The 21,448-nt window shown below is 45.2% G+C and overlaps 1 protein-coding gene across 2 annotated transcripts in view; it reads left to right on the top strand.

Annotated features, from left to right (window-relative positions):
* The window catches only part of gins2 (GINS complex subunit 2), a 47,431-nt gene that overhangs the window by 7,379 nt on the left and 18,604 nt on the right, over positions 1–21,448 (top strand). The window contains exon 5 of one of the 2 annotated variants that reach the window (XM_068049868.1): positions 9,988–12,642. The exons of the other annotated variant lie outside the window; for it this stretch is intronic. Within the exon in view, the coding sequence (XP_067905969.1) occupies positions 9,988–10,113 (126 nt within the window). The 3' untranslated portion in view covers positions 10,114–12,642. Of the gene's footprint in view, positions 1–9,987; positions 12,643–21,448 lie in introns of those variants that run through there. 2 annotated transcript variants of the gene reach the window in all.

Genomic DNA, 21,448 nt, shown 5'->3' with positions numbered 1-21,448 from the left:
ACGGCCGGTGGGTCTGATACCAGTGACGAGCTCGCTGTACAATGTGTCTTTGGGGATCCTGCCATCTTCCATGCGGCTCACATGGCCAAGCCATCTCAAGCGCCGCTGACTCAGTAGTGTGTATAAGCTGGGGATGTTGGCTGCCTCGAGGACTTCTGTGTTGGAGATACGGTCCTGCCACCTGATGCCAAGTATTCTCCGGAGGCAGCGAAGATGGAATGAATTGAGACGTCGCTCTTGGCTGACATACGTTGTCCAGGCCTCGCTGCCATAGAGCAAGGTACTGAGGACACAGGCCTGATACACTCGGACTTTTGTGTTCCGTGTCAGTGCGCCATTTTCCCACACTCTCTTGGCCAGTCTGGACATAGCAGTGGAAGCCTTTCCCATGCGCTTGTTGAGTTCTGCATCTAGAGACAGGTTCCTGGTGATAGTTGAGCCTGGGTAGGTGAACTCTTGAGCCACTTCCAGAGCGTGGTCGCCAATATTGATGGATGGAGGATTTCTGACGTCTTGCCCCATGATGTTCGTTTTCTTGAGGCTGATGGTTAGGCCAAATTCATTGCAGGCAGCCGCAAACCATATATACACCACTAAAAGCAGGGGACCCAGTACTGAGCCCTGCGGAACGTCACTGGAAACAGCCCTCCAGTCACAAAAACCCCCATCAGCAATTACCCTTTGTTTCCTGCCACTGTGCCAATTTTGTATCCACCTTTCTGCATTTCCCTGGATCCCAAGGGATTTTATCTTTTAATCAGTTTGCCATGTGGGATCTTGTCAAAAGCCTTGCTAAATTCCATGTAGACCACATCAACTGCACTACCCTCATCTATTTTCCTTATTACTACTTAAAATAAATTTGATCAAGTTGGTCAGACAAGATCTTCCCTTAACGAATCCATGCTGACTAATCCGTGCCTTTCTCAGTGACAGTTTACTCTGTCTCTCAGAATAGATTCCAATAATTTGCCCACTACTAAGGTTAGACTGACTGGCCTGTAATTATTCAGTCTACTCCTCACTCCCTTTTTAAACAGAGGTACAATGTTGGCAGTCCTCCAATCCTCTGGCACCACACCTGTATCCAGTGAGGACAGGAAAATGATGGTCAGACCTCTGCTATTTCCTCTCTTGCTTCTTTGAACAGCCTGGGGTACATTTCATCCAGCCCTGGTAATTAATCAACTTTCAAGGATGCTAATCCCATTAATATTTCCTCTCTCCCTATGTTTACCACATCCAAAACTTCACACCCCTCTTCCTTAACTACAATACCTGCATTGTCCCCATCGTTTGTGAAGACATGCAAAGTATTCATTAAGAATACCAATATCTTCTGCCCCTACATTATAGTTTACCTTTTTTTGATCTTTTATGGGCCCTTGTCATACCTTTTGTTATCCTCTTACTCTTGATGTATTGATAAAACGTCTTTGGGTTCACCTTGATTTTTGCTTGCCAATATTCTTTCATGCTTTTTTTAAAAATTCATTCATGGGATGTGGGCATCACTGGCTGTGCCAGCATTTATTGCCCATCCCTAATTGCCCTTGAGAAGGTGGTGGTGAGCTGCCTTCTTGAACCGCTGCAGTCAATGTGAGGTAGGTACACCCACAGTGCTGTTAGGAAGGGAGTTCCAGGATTTTGACCCAGCGACTGTGAAGGAACGGCGATATAGTTCCAAGTCAAGATGGTGTGTGGCTTGGAGGGGAACTTCCAGGTGGTAATGTTCCCATGTATTTGCTGCTTTTGTCCTTCGAGGTGGTAGAGGTCGCGGGTTTGGAAGGTGCTGTCAAAGGAGCCTTGGTGTGTTGCTGCAGTGCATCTTGTAGATGGTACAAACTGCTGCCACTGTGCGTCGGTGGTGGAGGGAGTGAATGTTTGTAGATGGGGTGCCAATCAAGTGGGCTGCTTTGTTCTGGATGATGTCGAGCTTCTTGAGAGTTGTTGGAGCTGCACCCATCCAGGCAAGTGGAGAGTATTCCATCACACTCCTGACTTGTGCCTTGTAGATGGTGGAGAGGCTTTGGGGAGTCAGGAGGTGAGTTACTCGCCACAGGATTCCTAGCCTCTGACCTGCTCTTGTAGCTGCGGTATTTATATGACCACTCCAGTTCAGTTTCTGGTCAATGGTAGCCCCGAGGATGTTGATAGTGGGGGATTCAGCGATGGTAATGCCATTGAATGTCAAGGGGAGATAGTTAGATTCTCTCTTGTTGGAGATGGTCATTGCCTGGCACTTGTGTGGCACGAATGTTACTTGCCACTTATCAGCCCAAGCCTGGATATTGTCCAGGTCTTGCTGCATTTCTACACGGACTGCCTCAGTATTTGAGGAGTTGCAAATGGTGCTGAACATTTCTCTTAGCTTTCCTAATTTTCTTTTTGATTTCACCACTCCACTTTCTATACTCCTTTCGGCTTTCTGTAGTATTGAGAGAAACACTCCATGAGGCTTCACAATGGTTCAATCAGGAGACATAAAAGATGCTGAGACAAAACAGAGAGATTCGGAGGAGTAACCAAAAGCTTCGTCAGTGGGTCATAAAGGAGAAGAGGGAGGTGGAGGAGAAGCAGAGGGATTTAAGCAAGGAACTTCAAAGATGAATTTCGAGGCATCCGATGGTGGGATGTGCAAGAGACCAGAGTTAGAAGAATGCAGAGTTTCTGGCTGTGGTTGTAGCCACAGATTATAATGATAGTGAGCAAGGCCATGAAGGGATTTAAACATGAGAAATTTAACTTGGAGGCTTTGGGGAACTGGGAGGCATTCTAGGTCAGGGGGTGGGCAAGCGAGACTTGGTGCAGGATATGATACAGGTGCCAGAAATTGGATGAGCTGAAGATTGTGGAGTTTGTGTAAGATGTGATTAAGATAGGGGTGTTTTATACCACTTTCTAAGGTGGGAACAGACTTGGCAGCACAAAGCTGATGAACCTACTTTATTCAGATAAAGGTAAGGACAAATTTATTAAGTTTTCAGATAAACCATTGTCTCAAACTCAGGCAGTAATTAACAGTTTAACACAGATATTTCCCGAATTGGAGATGGCTGAGCGCACGACTCTTTCTCTTGCAGCTTTTGGTCTTCAAGTTTTCCTTGTCAGATGCTCTCGCTCTCTCCTCTGTACTTTATTTCAATGCTTTTACATTTCAAGGTTCCTTATCTCCTTACAAGGCAAGTCTACACAAGCTGTTTTCACTGTCTGCTCTCAAGGTCTCACCCTTTTGCTGCAAGTGAGCATTTGAAAACTTGCCATAATCTCCCAGAATCCCTCTACCATGACATCTCAACTATACTGTGCCCTATTTCCTAAGTTTTTCCACTTTAACCATACTACAAAGAAGGGTTCTAATAAAACTAAATGTCAGTTTATAATAATACGTCAATTGTTAGTTTATAATAGCTGGATTTTAACAATTACTACCCTGGTTAGTAACTTTTAGTAACCTAATAATCTTGCAGGTGGGAGGCTGCCCAGGATAGTTGGGTTTAGAGGTGACAAAAACATGACAGGGTTTCAACAACAGCTGGGTTGAGGCAGGAGACGAAACCCATGATGTAGATGGTCTTTGCAATGTCGAAGATATGGAGTCGGAAGCGCAGCTTGGGTTGAATAAAGGTTGCAAACTGTCTTCAGCATGAGATGGTAGCTTGGGGGTGTTACAGAGCTGGTGGTAAAGCCGTGGAAGTTGGTGCCATTGGGGAGGTTTGGCTTGGTGGGAAAGTGGGAGAAGGTAGCAGGCCGCTGAACAGATGGCTTCAGTTTTTGTGACAAAGAAGTCCAAGTGTTCCTTGTACTTGAAGGCGAAGATGGAGAGGGAAGAGCTGAGAGATTTTGGACAATTGGTCGTACCAGCAAGAAGTCGGGACTATCTCTGCTCACTTGTGGGTGACTTTTGGCAGACAAGAATAAGACTCGCCAGTGCTTAACATGGTCCAGCCAGACCTGGCGTACACGGCTACACCTGTTGTGCACTAAATAAGGTGAAGTCTGCACCCTTTGGACTTGAGGGAGTGAACATGGATTCCAACCAGGGGGGAAAGAACAATCAGAACGCAGGTGGATAAGGGTTTTTTGGGGTAAAGGACGTCAACGATGCAGATGAGGAAACAGTTGAGCAAATCGGGTGCAAAACTACCACGGTGAATGCAGGACAAATGGTTTGGTTGTTCGCAGTTTGTAAGTGACTCAGGAGAGAGTTTTATCCACAGAGGGGGATTGGGGGTAGTGAGGGAGTTGGTGGTGAGGAATACAAGGAAGTGGTTGGAGATGGTCCACTCTTAAGCATGGAGTTGCATGGATTGAGCTGATGACTAGGTTCCTAGTTATTTCCCAAGTGTTGTCTATATTACCCATATCTCCCTCCCACTCACCAACGTATCCAAATTTCCTCGTTGATATTCCACATGCTTTCTATTTTTACAGCCTGTTTTTTTTCAAACTGGTTTTGAATTGCAAGTGTTGTTTCTGGCTTTCCCACAAACCTGAGTCTTTCCTCCTTCCCCTTAACTGGACAAAGTTGAACCCATGTGATGTCATTTTGACTTTAATGAAAACAACAACTTACATTTGTCACATGGTAAGCCATCCCAAGGTGCTTACAGGGCACTGAATACTTCAAGGATTCATGCAACTTTTCCCTACTCTTTGGCATTTTTTCAAATTCTTTTTTTTTTAAACATATTTTTGTAAATAAAAATATTGAGTTTCAAATGTCCCTAAATTAAATGTGTCAAGAAGTTTGGATCCTTTGTGTATTTCCCTGCCACTAGAGGGTGCTGTTCTTCACTTATTACCATTGTGGAAGGCAGTCTGACAGGAAGGTGCAGACAGTTTTGGTTTGAGTCATTTTACTAGTGAGATTTCGGTAGCCGGCTGGGTGATTAGCTCTGAGCTTCTGATACCGTAATTCAAAACAAAAGCAGCTTGTATTTATGTAGAGCTGTGCATGTGTCAGGCTGTTTTACAATGTGTGCTGGATACTGAACATTGAGAGAGAGATGCTAGGAATGGTCCACGGTTTTTTAGGGACTTCTTGGGAGCTGGCGGGAACTACAGGGCAGGCCCGTGGTAGCTGGATGAGTGCTCACCTTAAATACCAAACCCGATTCTGATTGGATCGGACGACTGCACATACACTGAAACTTTGCTCTAATTTTGTCCCATCCTTCCCTCTCCGATAGTAAGGTTCAGTGTCACCAGAGTCCGTACCTCTCCCAGGCGAGAGTGTGTAGAGATGGTAAGGCCTCGATTTTCTGATGGGAGTTCGTCACATGCTGGCATTAACCTGATTAAGAATAAAATGGGTGAACAGTGAATGGGGGGGGGCGGCGGATCTAGGCTTGTATGGACTACTCAATTGGGTGAGGTGTCACAATGCTACTTCGTACTGTTCTCCTGCACACCAATGCACAGTGGTCCGGATTACTGGCTGCTTTTTTTTTTATTTGTTCATGGGATGTGGGGGTCACTGGCTAGGCCAGCATTTATTGCCCTTGAGAAGGTGGTGGTGAGCTGCCTTCTTGAACCACTGCAGTTCTTGGGATGTTAGGAAGGGAGTTCCAGGAATTTGACCCAGCGACAGTGAAGGAACGACGATATAGTTCCAAGTCAGGATGGTGTGTGGCTTGGAATGGAACTTGCAGGTGGTGGTGTTCCCATGCACTTGCTGCCCTTGTCCATCTAGGTGGTAGATGTCGCGGGTTTTGAAGGTGCTGTTGGTGAGTTGCTGCAGTGCATCTTGTATATGGTGCACACTGCTGCCACTGTGCGGCAGTAGTGGAGGGAATGAATGTTGAAGGTGGTGGATGGGGTGCCAATCAAGCAGACTGCTTTGCCCTGGATGGTGTCGAGCTTCTTGAGTATTGGAGCTGCACTCGTCAAGTGGAGAGTATTCCATCACACACTTGACTTTTGCCTTGTAAATGGTGAACAGGCTTTAGAGAGACAGGAGGTGGGTTATTCGCTGCAGAATTCCCAGCTCTGACCTGGTCTTGTAGCCACAGTATTTATGTGGCTGATCCAGTTCAGTTTCTGGTCAATGGTCACTCTCAGGATGTTGGTAGTGTGGAATTCAGTAATGGTAATGCCATTGAACATCAAAGGGAGATGGTTAGATTCTCTCTCTTGTTTGAGATGGTCATTGCCTGGCACTTGTGTGTCATGAAGGTTACTTGCCACTTATCAGCTCAAGCCTGGATGATGTCCAGGACATGGGCTGCTTCAGTGTCTGAGGAATCACAAATGGTGCTGAATGTAGTGCAATAATCGAACATCCCCATTTCTGACCTTATAATGGAGGGAAGGTCACTGATGAAGCAGCTGAAGATGGTTTGGCCTAGGACACTACCCTGAGGAACTGTCCTGGAGCTGAGATGATTGACCTCCAACAATCGCAACCATCTTCCTTTGTGCTAGGTATGACTCCAATCAGTGGAGAGTTTCCCGCCTGATTCCCATTGACTGCAGTTTTGCTAGGGCTCCTTGATGCCTTACTCGGTCAAATGCTGCCTTGATGTCAAGGGCAGTCACTCTCACTTCTTGAGTTCAGCTCTTTTGTCCATGTTTGGACCAAGATTCTAATGAGGTCAGGAGCCGAGTGGCCCTGGCAGAACCCAAACTGAGTGTTAGTGAGCAGGTATTGCTGAGCAAGTGCCACCTGCTAGCACTGTCGACGACCCCGTCCATCACTGCTTTTTGTGGGCAATTTTCCACATTGTTGGGTAGATGTAGTGGTACTAGAATAGCTTGGCTCGGGGCGTGGCTGGTTCTGGAGCACAAGTCTTCCGTACTGTTGCCAGAATGTTGTCAGGGCCCAGAGCCTTTGCAGTATCCAGTACCATCAGTCGTTTCTTCATATCAAGTGGAGTGAATCGAATTGGCTGAAGTTTGGCACCTGTGATGTTGGGGACTTCAGGAGGAGGCTGAGATGGATCATCCACTCAGCACTTCTGGCTGAAGACTGTTGCAAATGCTTCAGCCTTTTCCTTTGCACTGATGTGCTGGTCTCCCCCATCGTTGAGGGGATATTTGTGGAGTCTTCTCCTCTTCCTCCAGTTAGTTGTTTAATTGTCCACCAACATTCACGACTGGATGTGGCAGGACTGCAGAGCTTAGATCTGATCCGTTGGGATTGTTCAGCTCTGTCTATCACATGCTGCTTTTTCTGTTTGACACACAAGTAGTCCTGTGTTGTAGCTTCACCAGGCTGACGCCTCCTTTTGAGGTATCCCTGGTGCTGCTCCTGGCATGCTCTACCACACTCTTCATTGAACCAGGGTTGGTCTCCCGTATTGATGGTAATGGTAGAGTGGGGTATATGCTGGGCCATGGGGTTACAGATTGTGGTTGAGTACAATTCTGCTGCTGGTGATGGCCCACAGCACCTCATGAATGCTTAGTTTTGAGTGGCTAGATCTGTTCGAAATCTGATCCCATTTAGCACGATGGTAGTGCCACACAACATGACGATTGGTATCTTCAATTTGAAGATGAGACATCCTCTCCACAAGGACTGTGTGGTGGTCGCTCCTACCAATACTGTCATCAACAGATGCATCTGCGACAGGTAGACTGGTGAGGACCAGGTCAAGTTGGCTTTTCCCTCTTGTTGGTTCCCCCACCACCTGCCGCAGACCCAGTCTAGTAGCTATGTCCTTTAGGACTCAGCCAGCTTGCTCAGTAGTCGTGCTACTGCATCACTCTTGGTGATGGACATTGAAGTCCCCCACACAGCATACATTCTGCGTCCTTGCTCCCATCAATGCTCCTTCTAATTGGTGTTCAATATAGAGAAGAACTAATTCATCAGCTGAGGGAGGGTGGTAGGTGGTAATCAGCAGGAGATTTTCTTGCCCATGTTTGATCTGATGCCATGAGACTTCATGGAATCCAGAGTCCATGTTGAGGACTCCCAGAGCAACTCCCTCCCGACTATATACCACTCTGCTGGGTCTGCCTGCTGGTGGGACAGGACATACCCAGGGATGGTGATGGTGGTGTCTGGGACATGGTCTGCAAGCTATGATTCCGTGAGTATGACTATGTCAGGCTGTTGCTTGACTAGTCTGTGGGACAACTCTCCCAACTTTGGCACAAGCCCCCAGATGTTAGTAAGAAGGACTTTGCAGGGTTGACGGGGCTGGGTTTGCCGTTGTCGATTCGGTGCCTCGGTGGTCCATCTGGTTTCGTTCCTTTTCTTAGACTTTGTAGTGGTTTGATACAACTGAGGGGTTTGCTAGCCCATTTCAGAGGGCAGTTAAGCGTCAGCCAGATTGCTGTAGGTCTGAAGTCATATGTAGGCCAGACCAGGTAAGGACAGCAGATTTCCTTCCCAAAGGACAATAGTGAACCAGATGGGTTTTTACAACAATCGACAATGTTTTCATGGTTACCGTTAGACTGGCTTTTTAATTCCAGTTTTATTAATTGAACTCAAATTTCACCATCTGCTATGGTGTGATTCAAACCCATGTTTCTGGAGCATTAGCCTGGGCCTCTAGTTCAGTGATGCTACATCCTCATCGTCTCAGGGAGCCTGAGGCTAGTTATAGGACATCAAACTGGCCCAGACTGAGAGAACCTAACTGAGCACGGACCGAAGGTTGAGATCGTTCCAGTCCATATGGCTGTTCCACGCTGCTCAATGGCTCTACTAACTGAGCTATTAGGGGAGCTTCACTGTTAGACAGTTACCCTTGTGCCCGTAAGCTGACTTTATCATTGATGCAACCACGACAACTCTGCATATGCTGTAGATGGCAGGAGATTGCCATTCAGCACTCTGAGAATCTCGCAGTGTGGCTCAAACCTGCTTCTAAGTGGGTGGGGATTTCTAGTTGAAACTAGGATCAGAATAAATAATCCAGGACCTTTTTTATACTGAAAAACAGTGGAGTCTCTGAGGTGAAATATAACAGCGTGTATTATACAGTAGTTGGGCAAATGTTGTGATCCCCACATTTTATTCTTACAACAGTGAATAACCTGAACAGTATATCATTGGCTGTAAAGTGCTTCAGAATGTACTGAGCTCATGAAAGATGCTGTATAAATGTAAGTCTTTCTCACTGTGTACGTGATCCTCCCTTTTGACAGTAGAATTAATAGTAATTTCAAATGCTTCCCAATGACTCCGATCGTACACTGGCATGCAACTGATCGCCGCATATCAGCTCGGCCCCAGGTTCAGTCTCCCACTGATCGTTCTTCTGCAGCTGTTCAGTTTGCAGCCTGGAGGGGGAGCTCATGAGTTAGGGTTTCAGTAAATCCTGTGCACAAAAGGGCAGAGTGTGTTCCGAACATTTTAAAAGTTCCCTGGCCTCCTCCTCCTCTCTGGTCATGTCACACAGACGAGGTGTGTCACCATTAAGACCACCGATTTCCACCTCTAACATTACCTGACGCTTCTCCCTGCCTCAGCTAATCTGTCCAAACCCTCTCCTTAAATCTCTCTGTACCTCGCTTTCCTTCTTTAAGATACTCTTAGAAACCTACCTGTTTGACCAAGTTTTTTGTCATCTGCCCTAATGGCTCCTTATATGGCTTGCTGTCCTATTTTGTTCTGTAACACTTCTATGCAGGGCCTTGAGATGTTTTATTATGTTAAATGTGCTGTAAAAATATAATTTGTGTTGAAAAAGTTTCTATAATATCTCAAACTGCAAAACTGCCGAGGGAATTGATCCTAGTGGGACTACTGCCCGTTTCTACTTGGCACAGTTAGGGAAAGGTGATTCATATAGGCACTTACCCAAGGATTATAGTGACTGAAAATGCACAGCCTCCTGTAGGAATACTGGAGTCTCTGCTTCACCTAGAAGCTGAAGTTGCAGTTGTAGATTCTGAACACGTGTCTGTGTGTGTGTCTGTGCATTTGAGGTAATGGTTCCCAGTGGAAAATGGGCATAGCTGACTTCCTTTGTTTTGTAAAGATTCAGTAAGAAAATTTTAATAATTGTTCACTTTTTCTCCCCCCAGCTGGACAATCTCACTCTAATGGAGATTAACACAATTGGGACTTTCCTTACAGAATCGCTGAATCAGATGCACAGACTCCGCAAAAACCTTCAGCCTGGAGAGAGGGCAGAGTCACAGGACTATTGAACTGCTTTCTTTAAGGAGATGACTGAAAAGGAAAGTTTGGACAAGGGGAAGTGGAGAGAGAAAACTACATTAGGCAATTTTTTTACATTTTTTAAACGTTACAAAATATTTACAGAAACTGGCCCTGCGTCTCACTGTCTCTGTACCAATGTTTGTGCTCCACATGAGCCTCCTCCCACTATTCCTCATCTACCCCTGTCAGCCTATCCATCTATTCCTTTCTCCCTCAAGTATTTATCCAGCTTCCCCTTAACTTTATCTGTGCTAGTCACCCCAACTACTCCTTGTGGTAAAGAGTTCCACATTCTAAACCCTCTCTGGGTAATGAAGTTTCTCCTGAATTCCCCATTGGATTTATTAATAACTATCTTGTATTTATGTCCTCTGGTTCTGATTTTACCCGCGATTGGAGACATCTCTGCGTCTTTCCTATCAAACCTTTCATAATTTTAAAGACCTTTCTGGTCACCCCTCTGTCTTTTTTCTATGACGATCTTTAAGTTAATTGTTCAGAAATCCATCTCCTGCGAGGAAACCAGCTGCAGGACTATTCACAATGCACTTATTGGCCAAATTTTTTTTTAAATGTTAAGTACTCCTTTGGAAAAATCAATCCATTGTTCCTGCAGCTGGGTAACGTCATTGGAGTTGCTGCTTGTGGTGCTCAGCTGTGCAGCCAGGGAGCAGTGCAAGTTTTGCCCAGTGCCATTGGTCGGTATGAAATGTGCCTCAGCAGTGTCTAGGCAGTGAGTCGGATCGCCAAGGACCCACCTCCCAAGACCTCAATCGGAGTCTGGTGATTTCCTCTCCTCGAGGGCTGCCATAGCCCTCAACTGAGCTATTGGTAGTTCAGGCAAAGCTAATCTGCAGCGCAAAAACTGCCTTTAAATTCATCACTGACTCTGCTCCCAGAGAGCGGAGGTAGGAGGATGGTGGCAATATTATGCTGGAGATTGGAAATTGAAACAGCAAATGATGGAAATGGATCTGAAAATGGACCCATCACCAGATGTTCCCCTTTCGGATGCTGACTGGCGAGTGGTGCAGTTGCAATGCTGTCTGTTTCTGTTTCCCAACCGTTTGCTGTCAGTTTAATTTTCTTAACTGGTGCATTAAATTTACCATAGTCTAAAATGTAAAAATGAAGTAGGTCAAAGTGGTGGATTTGGGTTTATAAATGGGTTATTTAATTAAGCTGCTCTACTGCCTAACACAGTAGTGTTAGTAGTCCAACACAGAAGTCCTCGAGGCGGCCAACATCCCCAGCTTATACACACTACTGAGTCAGCGGCGCTTGAGATGGCTTGGCCATGTGAGCCGCATGGAAGATGGCAGGATCCCCAAAAACACATTGTACAGCGAGCTCGCCACCGGCCGTCCATGTCTCCGCTATAAAGACGTCTGCAAACGCGACATGAAATCCTGTGACATTGATCACAAGTCGTGGGAGTCAGTTGCCAGCGTTCGCCAGAGCTGGCGGGCAGCCATAAAGGCGGGGCTAAAGTGTGGCGAGTTGAAGAGACTTAGTAGTTGGCAGGAAAAAAGACAGAGGTGCAAGGGGAGAGCCAACTGTGTAACAGCCCCGACAACCAACTTTATCTGCAGCACCTGTGGAAGAGTCTGTCACTCTAGAATTGGCCTTTATAGCCACTCCAGGCGCTGCTTCACAAACCACTGACCACCTCCAGGTGCTTATCCATTGTCTCTCGAGATAGGGAGGCCAAAGAAGAAGAACTGCCTAATTTCACAGTGGATTTATTTGTTGTCTTTTTTTAAATGTACATATATTCACTTGTGTCTGTTTGTTCACGTCTTTGAATAGTGTAAATCGGAAATAATTTTTTTCAAGTTGCAAATGGTGGTTGCCTCAGCAACTCCAAGGCAAAGATAGTTTCCCTGAGCCTCACAAATTAGGAAGGATCCAAGTCAGATTCTTATACTGAGTTAGCAGCTATCGACGAGGATGGCAGTCAAGGAGGTGCTGCAGTTAATCATACTGCTCTTGGACTAGGAAGGGGGAACTAGCCAGGATTGTTTTTCCTGATTGCTTTCCAGCTTCATCACTTGGCCCTGTTCATGTTAAATGAGGACTGGATCAGATTTGGCTTCATTGCACAGGCTTGACTTGCTTCAGGTTTACGTGCGAACAATCACTTGGATGATCATGGGACAATTCATACCAGCGGGTCTCCTCACATCATTCGTCTACCAACTTACACTTCTGTCAAAAAAAAACCCACCCTGAGCCTTCAACGTGAGCAGAAAATCTGTGGCTCCTTCAGGCAGGCAAGGAGGAGGAAACTGGAAGAGGAGCTTGATACCTTAACATTTGACTTAAAAGAGTGGATATGTGCCTTGAAAGTTACCTTCAGTTTGTGGCTTGAACTGTCTGTATTGGGGCTCACTTTCTAAATCAGGAAGATTCCAACATCAGAATATTTGCACCCTGCCTCTGTTGCAAGTTTATCATGTTTTGAGTGTAACATTTTTACAATAAATCAACTCTCTGAAGTGTTGCCACCCCTTTAATATCATTGTAAATAATTCAAGAAAGTTTAGCCTAATGAAAGCAAACTTCAATTTTGTTGGCAGCTTGACAGAAAAGAGGAATATTGTTCTGCTTATTTTTTCACCACTGTGTTCCACTTTATTATACATCTGGGTAGAGAATGAGCTGGTACATTAGCTGGGAATCCAATGTGAGCTTTGACATCCTAACTATGCTGTGGAGTGTGTATTGGGCAGTGCAGACTATAATGGCTTATAACTGAACCTTTAAATATTATGGTCCTGCAACTATAATTCTGCAATTAATCTGGTTATCAATGGACCTCTTCCCAAGCCAGAATGATGTGTATAATGGAATCTCTGACCTTGAAAGGGGGTTTCTGATCCCGATTGCACTGTGCTGGGGAGGGGATCTGTAGCTAGAAAGCACCGTTCTTGCTGCAAAGTGGGCAGGGCAAGCTGGTACGGGTTTTCCACATCCTTACGACGTGGAAGACCCTTCTAAAGAACTTCATTGGCTGTGAAGCACTTTAGGACGTTCTGCAATAGTGCATGTGTCTTTCATATTCCCACAAAAATAGCCTCTTAAAATGTTTAATGGCCTGTAACCTCATTACTGGAGGCTCTTTTTGGTAATAAACTGTGCAGTTGTAGACTTAACTTTTTTTTTTGAAGGAAGAATCTATTCCAATGGAAGGAAATTTTACTCCATCACAATGTAAATTGTCACCTGAAAATTCTGAGAACTAATACCCTGCTAACTGTGAATGTAGCCCTAATAAGTTTGTAATCTAGCCTGGCAAAGTGCTGCAGCGCTGGTGGACTGTTGCATTGTTTCAGGTGAATGTTATAGAAACGGCACCAAGAGCTCTTGAAGAGCAGGGAGTTTGTTTGAGATCCTGGCCGACTCCCTAGCCTTGAGACTTGAGCACAAAATCCAGACTGATGCTCCCAGTGAATACTCAAGGAAGGCTGCTCTGTCTTTCAAATGAGATGTTAAACCAAGGCCCTGTCTGCCCTCTCAGGTCCCATTGCTCTGTGTTGAAAAGCAGGGAAGTCCTGCCTGGTGTACTGGCCAATGTTTATCCCTCAATCAATGACGCTAATAAAAAAAAAAGCATTATCTGGTCATTATCACTTGCAAATTGGCTGCCAGAATTCCTACACTACAACAGTGTCTTCAATTCAAAAGTACTTCAGTGGCTGTAAAGTGCTTTGGGATGTCCTGAGATCCTGAAAGGTGCTTTATAAATGCAAGTCTTTTTTTCCTTCAAAGAGCTGGCTCAGGCATGATGGGTGGAATGGCCTCCTTTTTGCGCTGTATCATTCTATGATTAATACAAGTCTCCAAGGCATTAATCAGATCTGGACTTGACACTGAGGGCTAAGAGGCTATCCCAACAATGGAAGGCATCGCAGCCAAGCCCAATTCTGTCCTCCTCCAACATCCGTCTACATTGAATTCCACTGGGAGTTGCTGAAAGTGGCGAGTTTTACTTTCCTAAACCCAAGGCTTTCGTGGATCAGTCGTGGTGGCCCTGCTACAGAGATCAGCGCAAGCCAAAAATCAAACCTGGGATCTTCCTGCCCATTATTGGCTCAGAGCTGGACATGTGGCTTCTGAATCAGCAGACCGCTTGTTGGGTTTGCAGCTTTTCAATGTATTGGAGTGAATCTGACATGTGGAAACTGCCAATTTGGGCTCCCATCCCACGGGGCTCATTTTTCCACAACTGAGACTGAACGGGTATTCCACCAAAGTGACAGAATGCTCTCCATCATTCCGGGTGGACCTCCAACTAGCACCACCTCCAGCAGGAATCCCAGATGTGGCTGAAGGAGTACATTATCATGATGCCTGGAGAGATAAGGTGTCAGCGGTTTCAACGAGTACAGTTACTGACCTGTGTATCCACGACTAAAAGGAACTGTATCTTCTAGGATGGCAATTCTAGATACAGTGTTAGCCTTTGGTTCATGGGGAGGAAGCTACTCCAAGAACTGCTACATTTACATAGTATTTACAGAAACATGCATTTGGCCTAACTGATCTATGCTGATTCCCACCCTATCAGCATATCCTTCTAGAATCATAGAATAGTACAGCAGAGAAGGAGGCCACTTGACCCATCAAGTCCATGTTGGCTCTTTTGAAGAGCAATCCAGTTAATCTCCAAGGAGAACAACCACAACTGCTGCAGTCTATCCACCTAACTCTAATCCCTCATCCCCAGAACCATTCTAGTAAATCTCTTCTGTACCCTCTCCAAAGCCTTCATGTCCTTCCAAATGTGTGGTGTACAAAATTGGACACAATACTTCAGCTAAAGCTGAACTAGTATTTTATATAGGTTTAACAGAACTTCCTGGCTTCCGAGTGCTGTGCTTCTATTTATAAAACCCAGGATCCCATGTACTTTATCAACTGCTTTGCTAACCTGTCATGCCAGAGATTTGTGCACAAACACCACCCACCGCCCCCCCCCCCCCCCCCCCATCTCCCCAACTCTCTCTGTCCTTGCAACTGCTTCACAATAGACTTGTGAGCAAACTTGTAGCTCATGGAATAAAAGGGATTGGCTGAGTGACAGGAAGGAGTAGTGGTTAATGGATGTTTCTTGGGCTGGAGGAAGGTTTGTAGTGGAGTTCCCCAGGGGTCAGTGTTGCTTTTCCTGATATATATTCATGACCTAGACCTTGGTGTACAGGGCACAATTTCAAGGTTTGCAGATGATACGAAACTTGGAAGCATTGCGAACTGTGAGGAGAATAGTGTAGAACTTCAAAAGGACATAGACATGTTGGTGGGATGGGCAGACAGGTAGCAGGTGGAAGTTCAACGCAGAGAAATGTGAAGTGATTCATTTTGGTAGGAAGAACATGGAGAGACAATATAGAATAAAGGGTATAATTCTAAAGGGGGTGCAGGAGCAGAGGGATCTGGGTGTATATGTGCATAAGTAATTGAAGATGGCAGGATAGGTTGAGAGAGTAGTTAATAAAGCATACAGTATCCTGGGCTTTATTAATAGGGGCATAGAGCACAAGAGCAAGGAGGTTGTGTTGAACTTGTATAAGACAATAGTTCGGCTTCAACTGGATTATTGTGTCCAGTTCTGGCCCCTGCACTTTAGGAAAGACCTGAGGGCATTGGAGAGAGTATAGAAAAGATTCACGAGAATGGTTCCAGGGTTGAGGAACTTCAGTTATGAAGATAGATTGGAGAATTTAGGGCTGTTTTCCTTGGAGAAGAGAAGGCCGAGAGGTGATTTGATAGAGGTATTCAAAATCATGAGGGGTCTGGACAGAGTAGATAGAAACTGTTCCCACTCGTGAAAGGATCGAGAACGAGAGAGCACAGATTTAAAGTATTTGGTAAGAGAAGCAAAAGTGACATGAGGAAAAGCTTTTTCACGCAGCGAGTGGTTAAGGTCTGGAATGCGCTGCCTGAGAGTGTGGTGGAGGCAGGTTCAATTGAAGCATTCAAAAGGGAATTAGACTGTTATATAAAAAAGAAGAATGTGCAGGGTTACAGGGAAGTGAGAGCTGGTGCAGAAATGATGGACCGAATGGCCTCCTTCTGCACTGTAGCAATTCAGTAATTCTGTGAAATTGCACCCTTTAGCTTGTATGATCCCACCTCATTCTTCCTATCAAAATGTATCACTTCATACTTTGTGTTGAATTTCATCTGCCAAGTCACCAGCCGTTGTACCAGCCTGTCTTTCCCCACTTTTGAGGTTTTACTGTTTACTACACTTCCAAGTTTCATGTCAAGTTACATTTGCGCCACACAAGTGCCAGGCAATGACCATCTCCAACAAGAGAATCTAACCATCTCTCTCTGACATTCAAAGGCATTACCATCGCTGAATCACCCATTATCAACATTCTGGGGAGTAACCATTGACCAGAAACTGAACTGGATTAGCCATATAAATACTGGCTACGAGCAGGTCAGAGGCTGGGAATTCTGCAGCGAGTAACTCACCTCCTGTCTCCCCAATGCCTGTCCACTATCTGCAAGGCACAAGTCAGGAGTGTGCTGGAATACACTCAACTTGCCTAGATGCATGCAGTTCCAACAACATTCAAGAAGCTTGACACCATCCAGGACAAATCAGCCTGCTTGATTGGCACCCCATCCACCACCTTCAACAGTCACTCCCTCCACCACAGTGGCAGCAGTGTGTACCATCTACAAGATGCACTGCAGCAACTCATCAAAGCTCCTTCAACAGCACCTTCGAAATCCACAATCTCTCCCACTTAGAGTAACAAGGGCAGCAGATGCATGGGAACATCACCACCTGCAAGTTCCCCTCCAAGCCACACACCATCCTGACTTGGAACTATATCGCCGTTCCTTCACCGTTACTGGGTCAAAATCCTGGAACTCCCTAACAGCACTGTGGGTGTACCTACACCACATGGACTGCAGCAGTTAAGAAGGCCGCTCATCACCACCTTCTCAAGGGCAATTAGGGATGGGCAATAAATGCTGGCCTGGCCAGTGATGACCGCATCCTGTGAAAGAATTGAAAAAAAGTCTGCAAATTTTGAAATTATGTCTTGTCGCCCAAGTCCAAGTCATTAATGTATATAAAAAACAGCAGTGATCCTAGTCCTGAACCTCGGGAACTCTACTGTAAACCTCCTTCCAGTCTGAACCATAGAACCACAGAAGGAGGCCATTCAGCCCTTCAGGTCTGTACTGACTGAACAAACAGGCCACCCAATCTAATCCCACCTTCCAGCACCTGGTCCATAGCCTTGCAGGTTACAGCACATCAGGTGCATGTCCAGGTACCTTTTAAAAGAATTGAGGGTTTCTGTCTCCACCACCATTCCTGGCAGTGAATTCCAGATACCCACCACCCTCTGGGTGAAAAAAGTTTTTCCTCATGTCCCCTCTAATCCTTCGACCAATCACCTTAAATCTGTGGCCCCTGGTAATTGACCTCTCCGCTAAGAGAAACAGATCCTTCCTGTCTAATCTATCTCGTCCCCTCATAATTTTGTACAGCTCAATTAAGTCACCCCTCAGCCTCCTCTTCTAGGGAATCAACCCTAGCCTACCCAATCTTTCCCCATAGCTGCAACTTTCAAGCCCTGGCAACATTCTTGTAAATCTGCTCTGTCCTCTCTCCAGAGCAATTATATCCGTCCTGTAATGTGGTGACCAGAACTGTACACAATACTCCAGCTGTGGCCTAACCAGTGTTTTATACAGTTCCAGCATTACATCCCTGCTTTTGTATTCTATACCTCGGCCAATAAAGGAAAGCATTCCATATGCCTTCTTCACCACTCTATCTACCTATCCTGCCATCTTCAGAGACCTGTGGACATGCACTCCAAGGTCTCTCACTTCTATCCCTCTCAATATCCTCCTGTTTATTGTGTATTCCTTTGCTTTATTTGCCTTCCCCAAATGTATTACCTCACACTTCTCCGGATTGAATTCCATTTGCCACTTTCCCGCCCACTCGACCAAACCATTGATATCATTCTGGAGTCTACAGCTATCCTCTTCACTATCAACTACACGGCAAATTTTTGTGCCATCAGCAAATCTCCCAATTATGCCTCCCACATTTAAGTCCAACTCATTAATGTATACCACAAACAGCAAAGGACCCAACACTGAGCCTTGTGGAAAACCACTGGAAATAGCTTTCCATTCGCAAAAACATCCATCGACTACTACCCTTTGTTTCCTGTCACTGAGCCAATTCTGGATCCAACCTGCCACATTCCCCTGTATCCCATGGGCTTTCATTTTTCTCACCAGTCTGCCATGCGGGACATTGTCAAATGCCTTAATAAAATCCATGTAGACCACATCCACTGCACTCCCCTCATCAATCCTCCTTGTTACTTCCTCAAAAAACTCAATTAAGTTTGTAAGACATGACCTTCCCCTAACAAATCCATGCTGACTATCCCTGATTAATTCGTGCCTTTCTAAGTGGTGATTAGTCCTGTTCCTCAGAATTGATTCTAACAATTTTCCCACCACCAAGGTCAGACTGACCGGCCTATAATTATTTAGCCTATCCCTCGCACCCTTTTTAAACAATGGTAAAACGTTTGCAGACCTCCAGTCGTCTGGTACCTCTCCCGTATCTAGTGAGGATTTGAAGATGATCCTCAGCACATCTGCTATTTCCCCCTGGCTTCCTTTAACAACCTGAGATACAATCTATCCGGTCCTGGTGATTAATCCACTTTCAAGAATGCCAGACCCTCTAGTACTTCCTCTCTCATTATGCTTATCGTATCTAATATTTCACACTCCTCCTCTTTAACTACAATGTCTGCATCATCCCTCTCTTTGTGAAGATAGAGACAAAAAACTCATTAAGAACCCTGCCCACATCTTCTGCATCCACACATATGTTCCCTTGTACATCTCTGATAGGCCCAACCCTTTCCTTAGTTATCCTCTTGCTCTTAATGTACTGATAAAACATCTTTGTGTTTTCCTTGGTTTTACCTGCCAAGAATCTTTCATGTCCTCTCTTTGCTTTTCTAATTTCCTTTATTACTTCACCTCTGCACTTCCTATTTATTCTAAAATTTCTACGATTCTAAAATATTACGATTTTTGTGATCGTCATAAGTTTTCTTTTTCTGCTTTAACTTAACTTAGATAACCGGGAGCTTCAGATTTGGCAGTACCACCCTTTATCTTTGTGGCGACATGCCTACACTGTGCCTGTAGTATCTTGCTTTTGAATGCCTCCCACTGGTTTGCCACTGATTTTCCTTCAAATAGCTGTATCCCGTCCACTTTCGCCAGGTCACCTCTCAGTTTTGTAAAATTTGCCTTCCCCCAATTTAGAACCATGATTTTTCCATGATTGAACTAAAACTAACTGTGTTAGGGTCACTATCTCCAAAATGGTTACCCACTGTTACTTCATCCACTTGCGGCTTCATTACCGAAGACTAAATCTAGAATTGCACCCCCTCTCATTGGGCTTGTTACATGCTGGCTAAAAAAGTTCTCTTGAATGCAGTTCATGATTTTGTGCCCCTTGTGCCCTTCACATTGTTGTATCTCAGTTGATATTAGGGTAGTTGAAATCCTCAACTATTGTTGTCCTATAGTTTTTACACTCAGATATTTGCCGACATATTTGTTCTTCTATCTCCCTCATTATTTGAGGGTCTATAGTAAACTCCTAGTAGTGTGGCTGCCCCTTTTTTATTTCTGAGCTCAACCCATATGGCTTCGTTTGATGATTCATTTAGATGTAGATGTAGATGTCATATACGTGGACTTCAGTAAGGCGTTTGATAAGGTTCCCCATGGTAGGCTGATGGAGAAAGTGAAGGCGCATGGGGTCCAAGGTGTACTAGCTAGATGGATAAAGAACTGGCTGGGCAACAGGAGACAGAGAGTAGCAGTGGAAGGGAGTTTCTCAAAATGGAGACGTGTGACCAGTGGTGTTCCACAGGGATCCGTGCTGGGACCACTGTTGTTTGTGATATACATAAATGATTTGGAGGAAAGTATAGGTGGTCTGATTAGCAAATTTGCAGACGACACTAAGATTGGTGGAGTAGCAGATACTGAAGGGGACTGTCAGAGAATACAGCAGAATATAGATAGACTGGAGAGTTGGGCAGAGAAATGGCAGATGGAGTTCAATCAGGGCAAATGCGAGGTGATGCATTTTGGAAGATCCAATTCAAGAGTGAACTATACAGTAAATGGAAAAGTCCTGTGGAAAATTGATGTACAGAGAGATTTGGGTGTTCAGGTCCATTGTTCCCTGAAGGTGGCAACGCAGGTCAATAGAGTGGTCAAGAAGGCATACGGCATGCTTTCCTTCATCGGACGGGGTATTGAGTACAAGGGTTGGCAGGTCATGTTACAGTTGTATAGGACTTTAGTTCGGCCACATTTGGAATACTGCGTGCAGTTCTGGTCGCCACATTACCAAAAGGATGTGGATGCTTTGGAGAGGGTGCAGAGGAGGTTCACCAGGATGTTGCCTGGTATGGAGGGCGCTAGCTATGAAGAGAGGTTGAGTAGATTAGGATTATTTTCATTAGAAAGACGGAGGTTGAGGGGGGACCTGATTGAGGTGTACAAAATCATGAGAGGTATAGACAGAGTGGATAGCAAGAAGCTTTTTCCCAGAGTGGGGGATTCAATTACAAGGGGACACGAGTTCAAAGTGAAAGGGGAAAAGTTTAGGGGGGATATGAGTGGAAAGTTCTTTACGCAGAGGGTGGTGGGTGCATGGAACGCATTACCAGCGGAGGTGGTAGACGCGGGCACGATAGCGTCTTTTAAGATGTATCTAGACAGATACATGAATGGGCAGGAAGTAAAGAGATACAGACCCTTAGAAAATAGGCGACAGGTTTAGATAGAGGATTTGGATCGGCGTAGGCTTGGAGGGCCGAAGGGCCTGTTCCTGTGCTGTAATTTTCTTTGTTCTTTGTTCTATATCATTCCTCCTCAAAGCTTTTATTGATTCCTTAACTAATAATGCTACAACCCCTCCTTTTTTATTTCCCTCTCTATCCCGCCTGAAAACTCTATATCCAGGGATGTTGAGCTGCCATTCTTGACCCTTTTTAAGCCAAGTTTCCATTATAGCAACGGTATCGTGTTGCCATGTGTCTATCTGTGCCCTCAGCTCATCGGCTTTATTTACTATACTCCTTGCATTTAAATAAATACCCTTTAACACTGCCAAATTCCTGTGCTGCACACTTTTTAACCTTTGCTTCTTCTGTCTTTCAGGGTTACTCACTAATTTTCTGCCTCCTGTTCCCTGCCCTGAAATTGTCCTATCTGAGCCTG

The sequence above is a fragment of the Heterodontus francisci genome, chromosome 17, assembly GCF_036365525.1.
Source record: "Heterodontus francisci isolate sHetFra1 chromosome 17, sHetFra1.hap1, whole genome shotgun sequence".
NCBI classification, from domain to species: domain Eukaryota; kingdom Metazoa; phylum Chordata; class Chondrichthyes; order Heterodontiformes; family Heterodontidae; genus Heterodontus; species Heterodontus francisci.
Note: the sequence above shows the minus strand (reverse complement) of the source record. Positions and strands in the feature narration are given on the sequence as shown.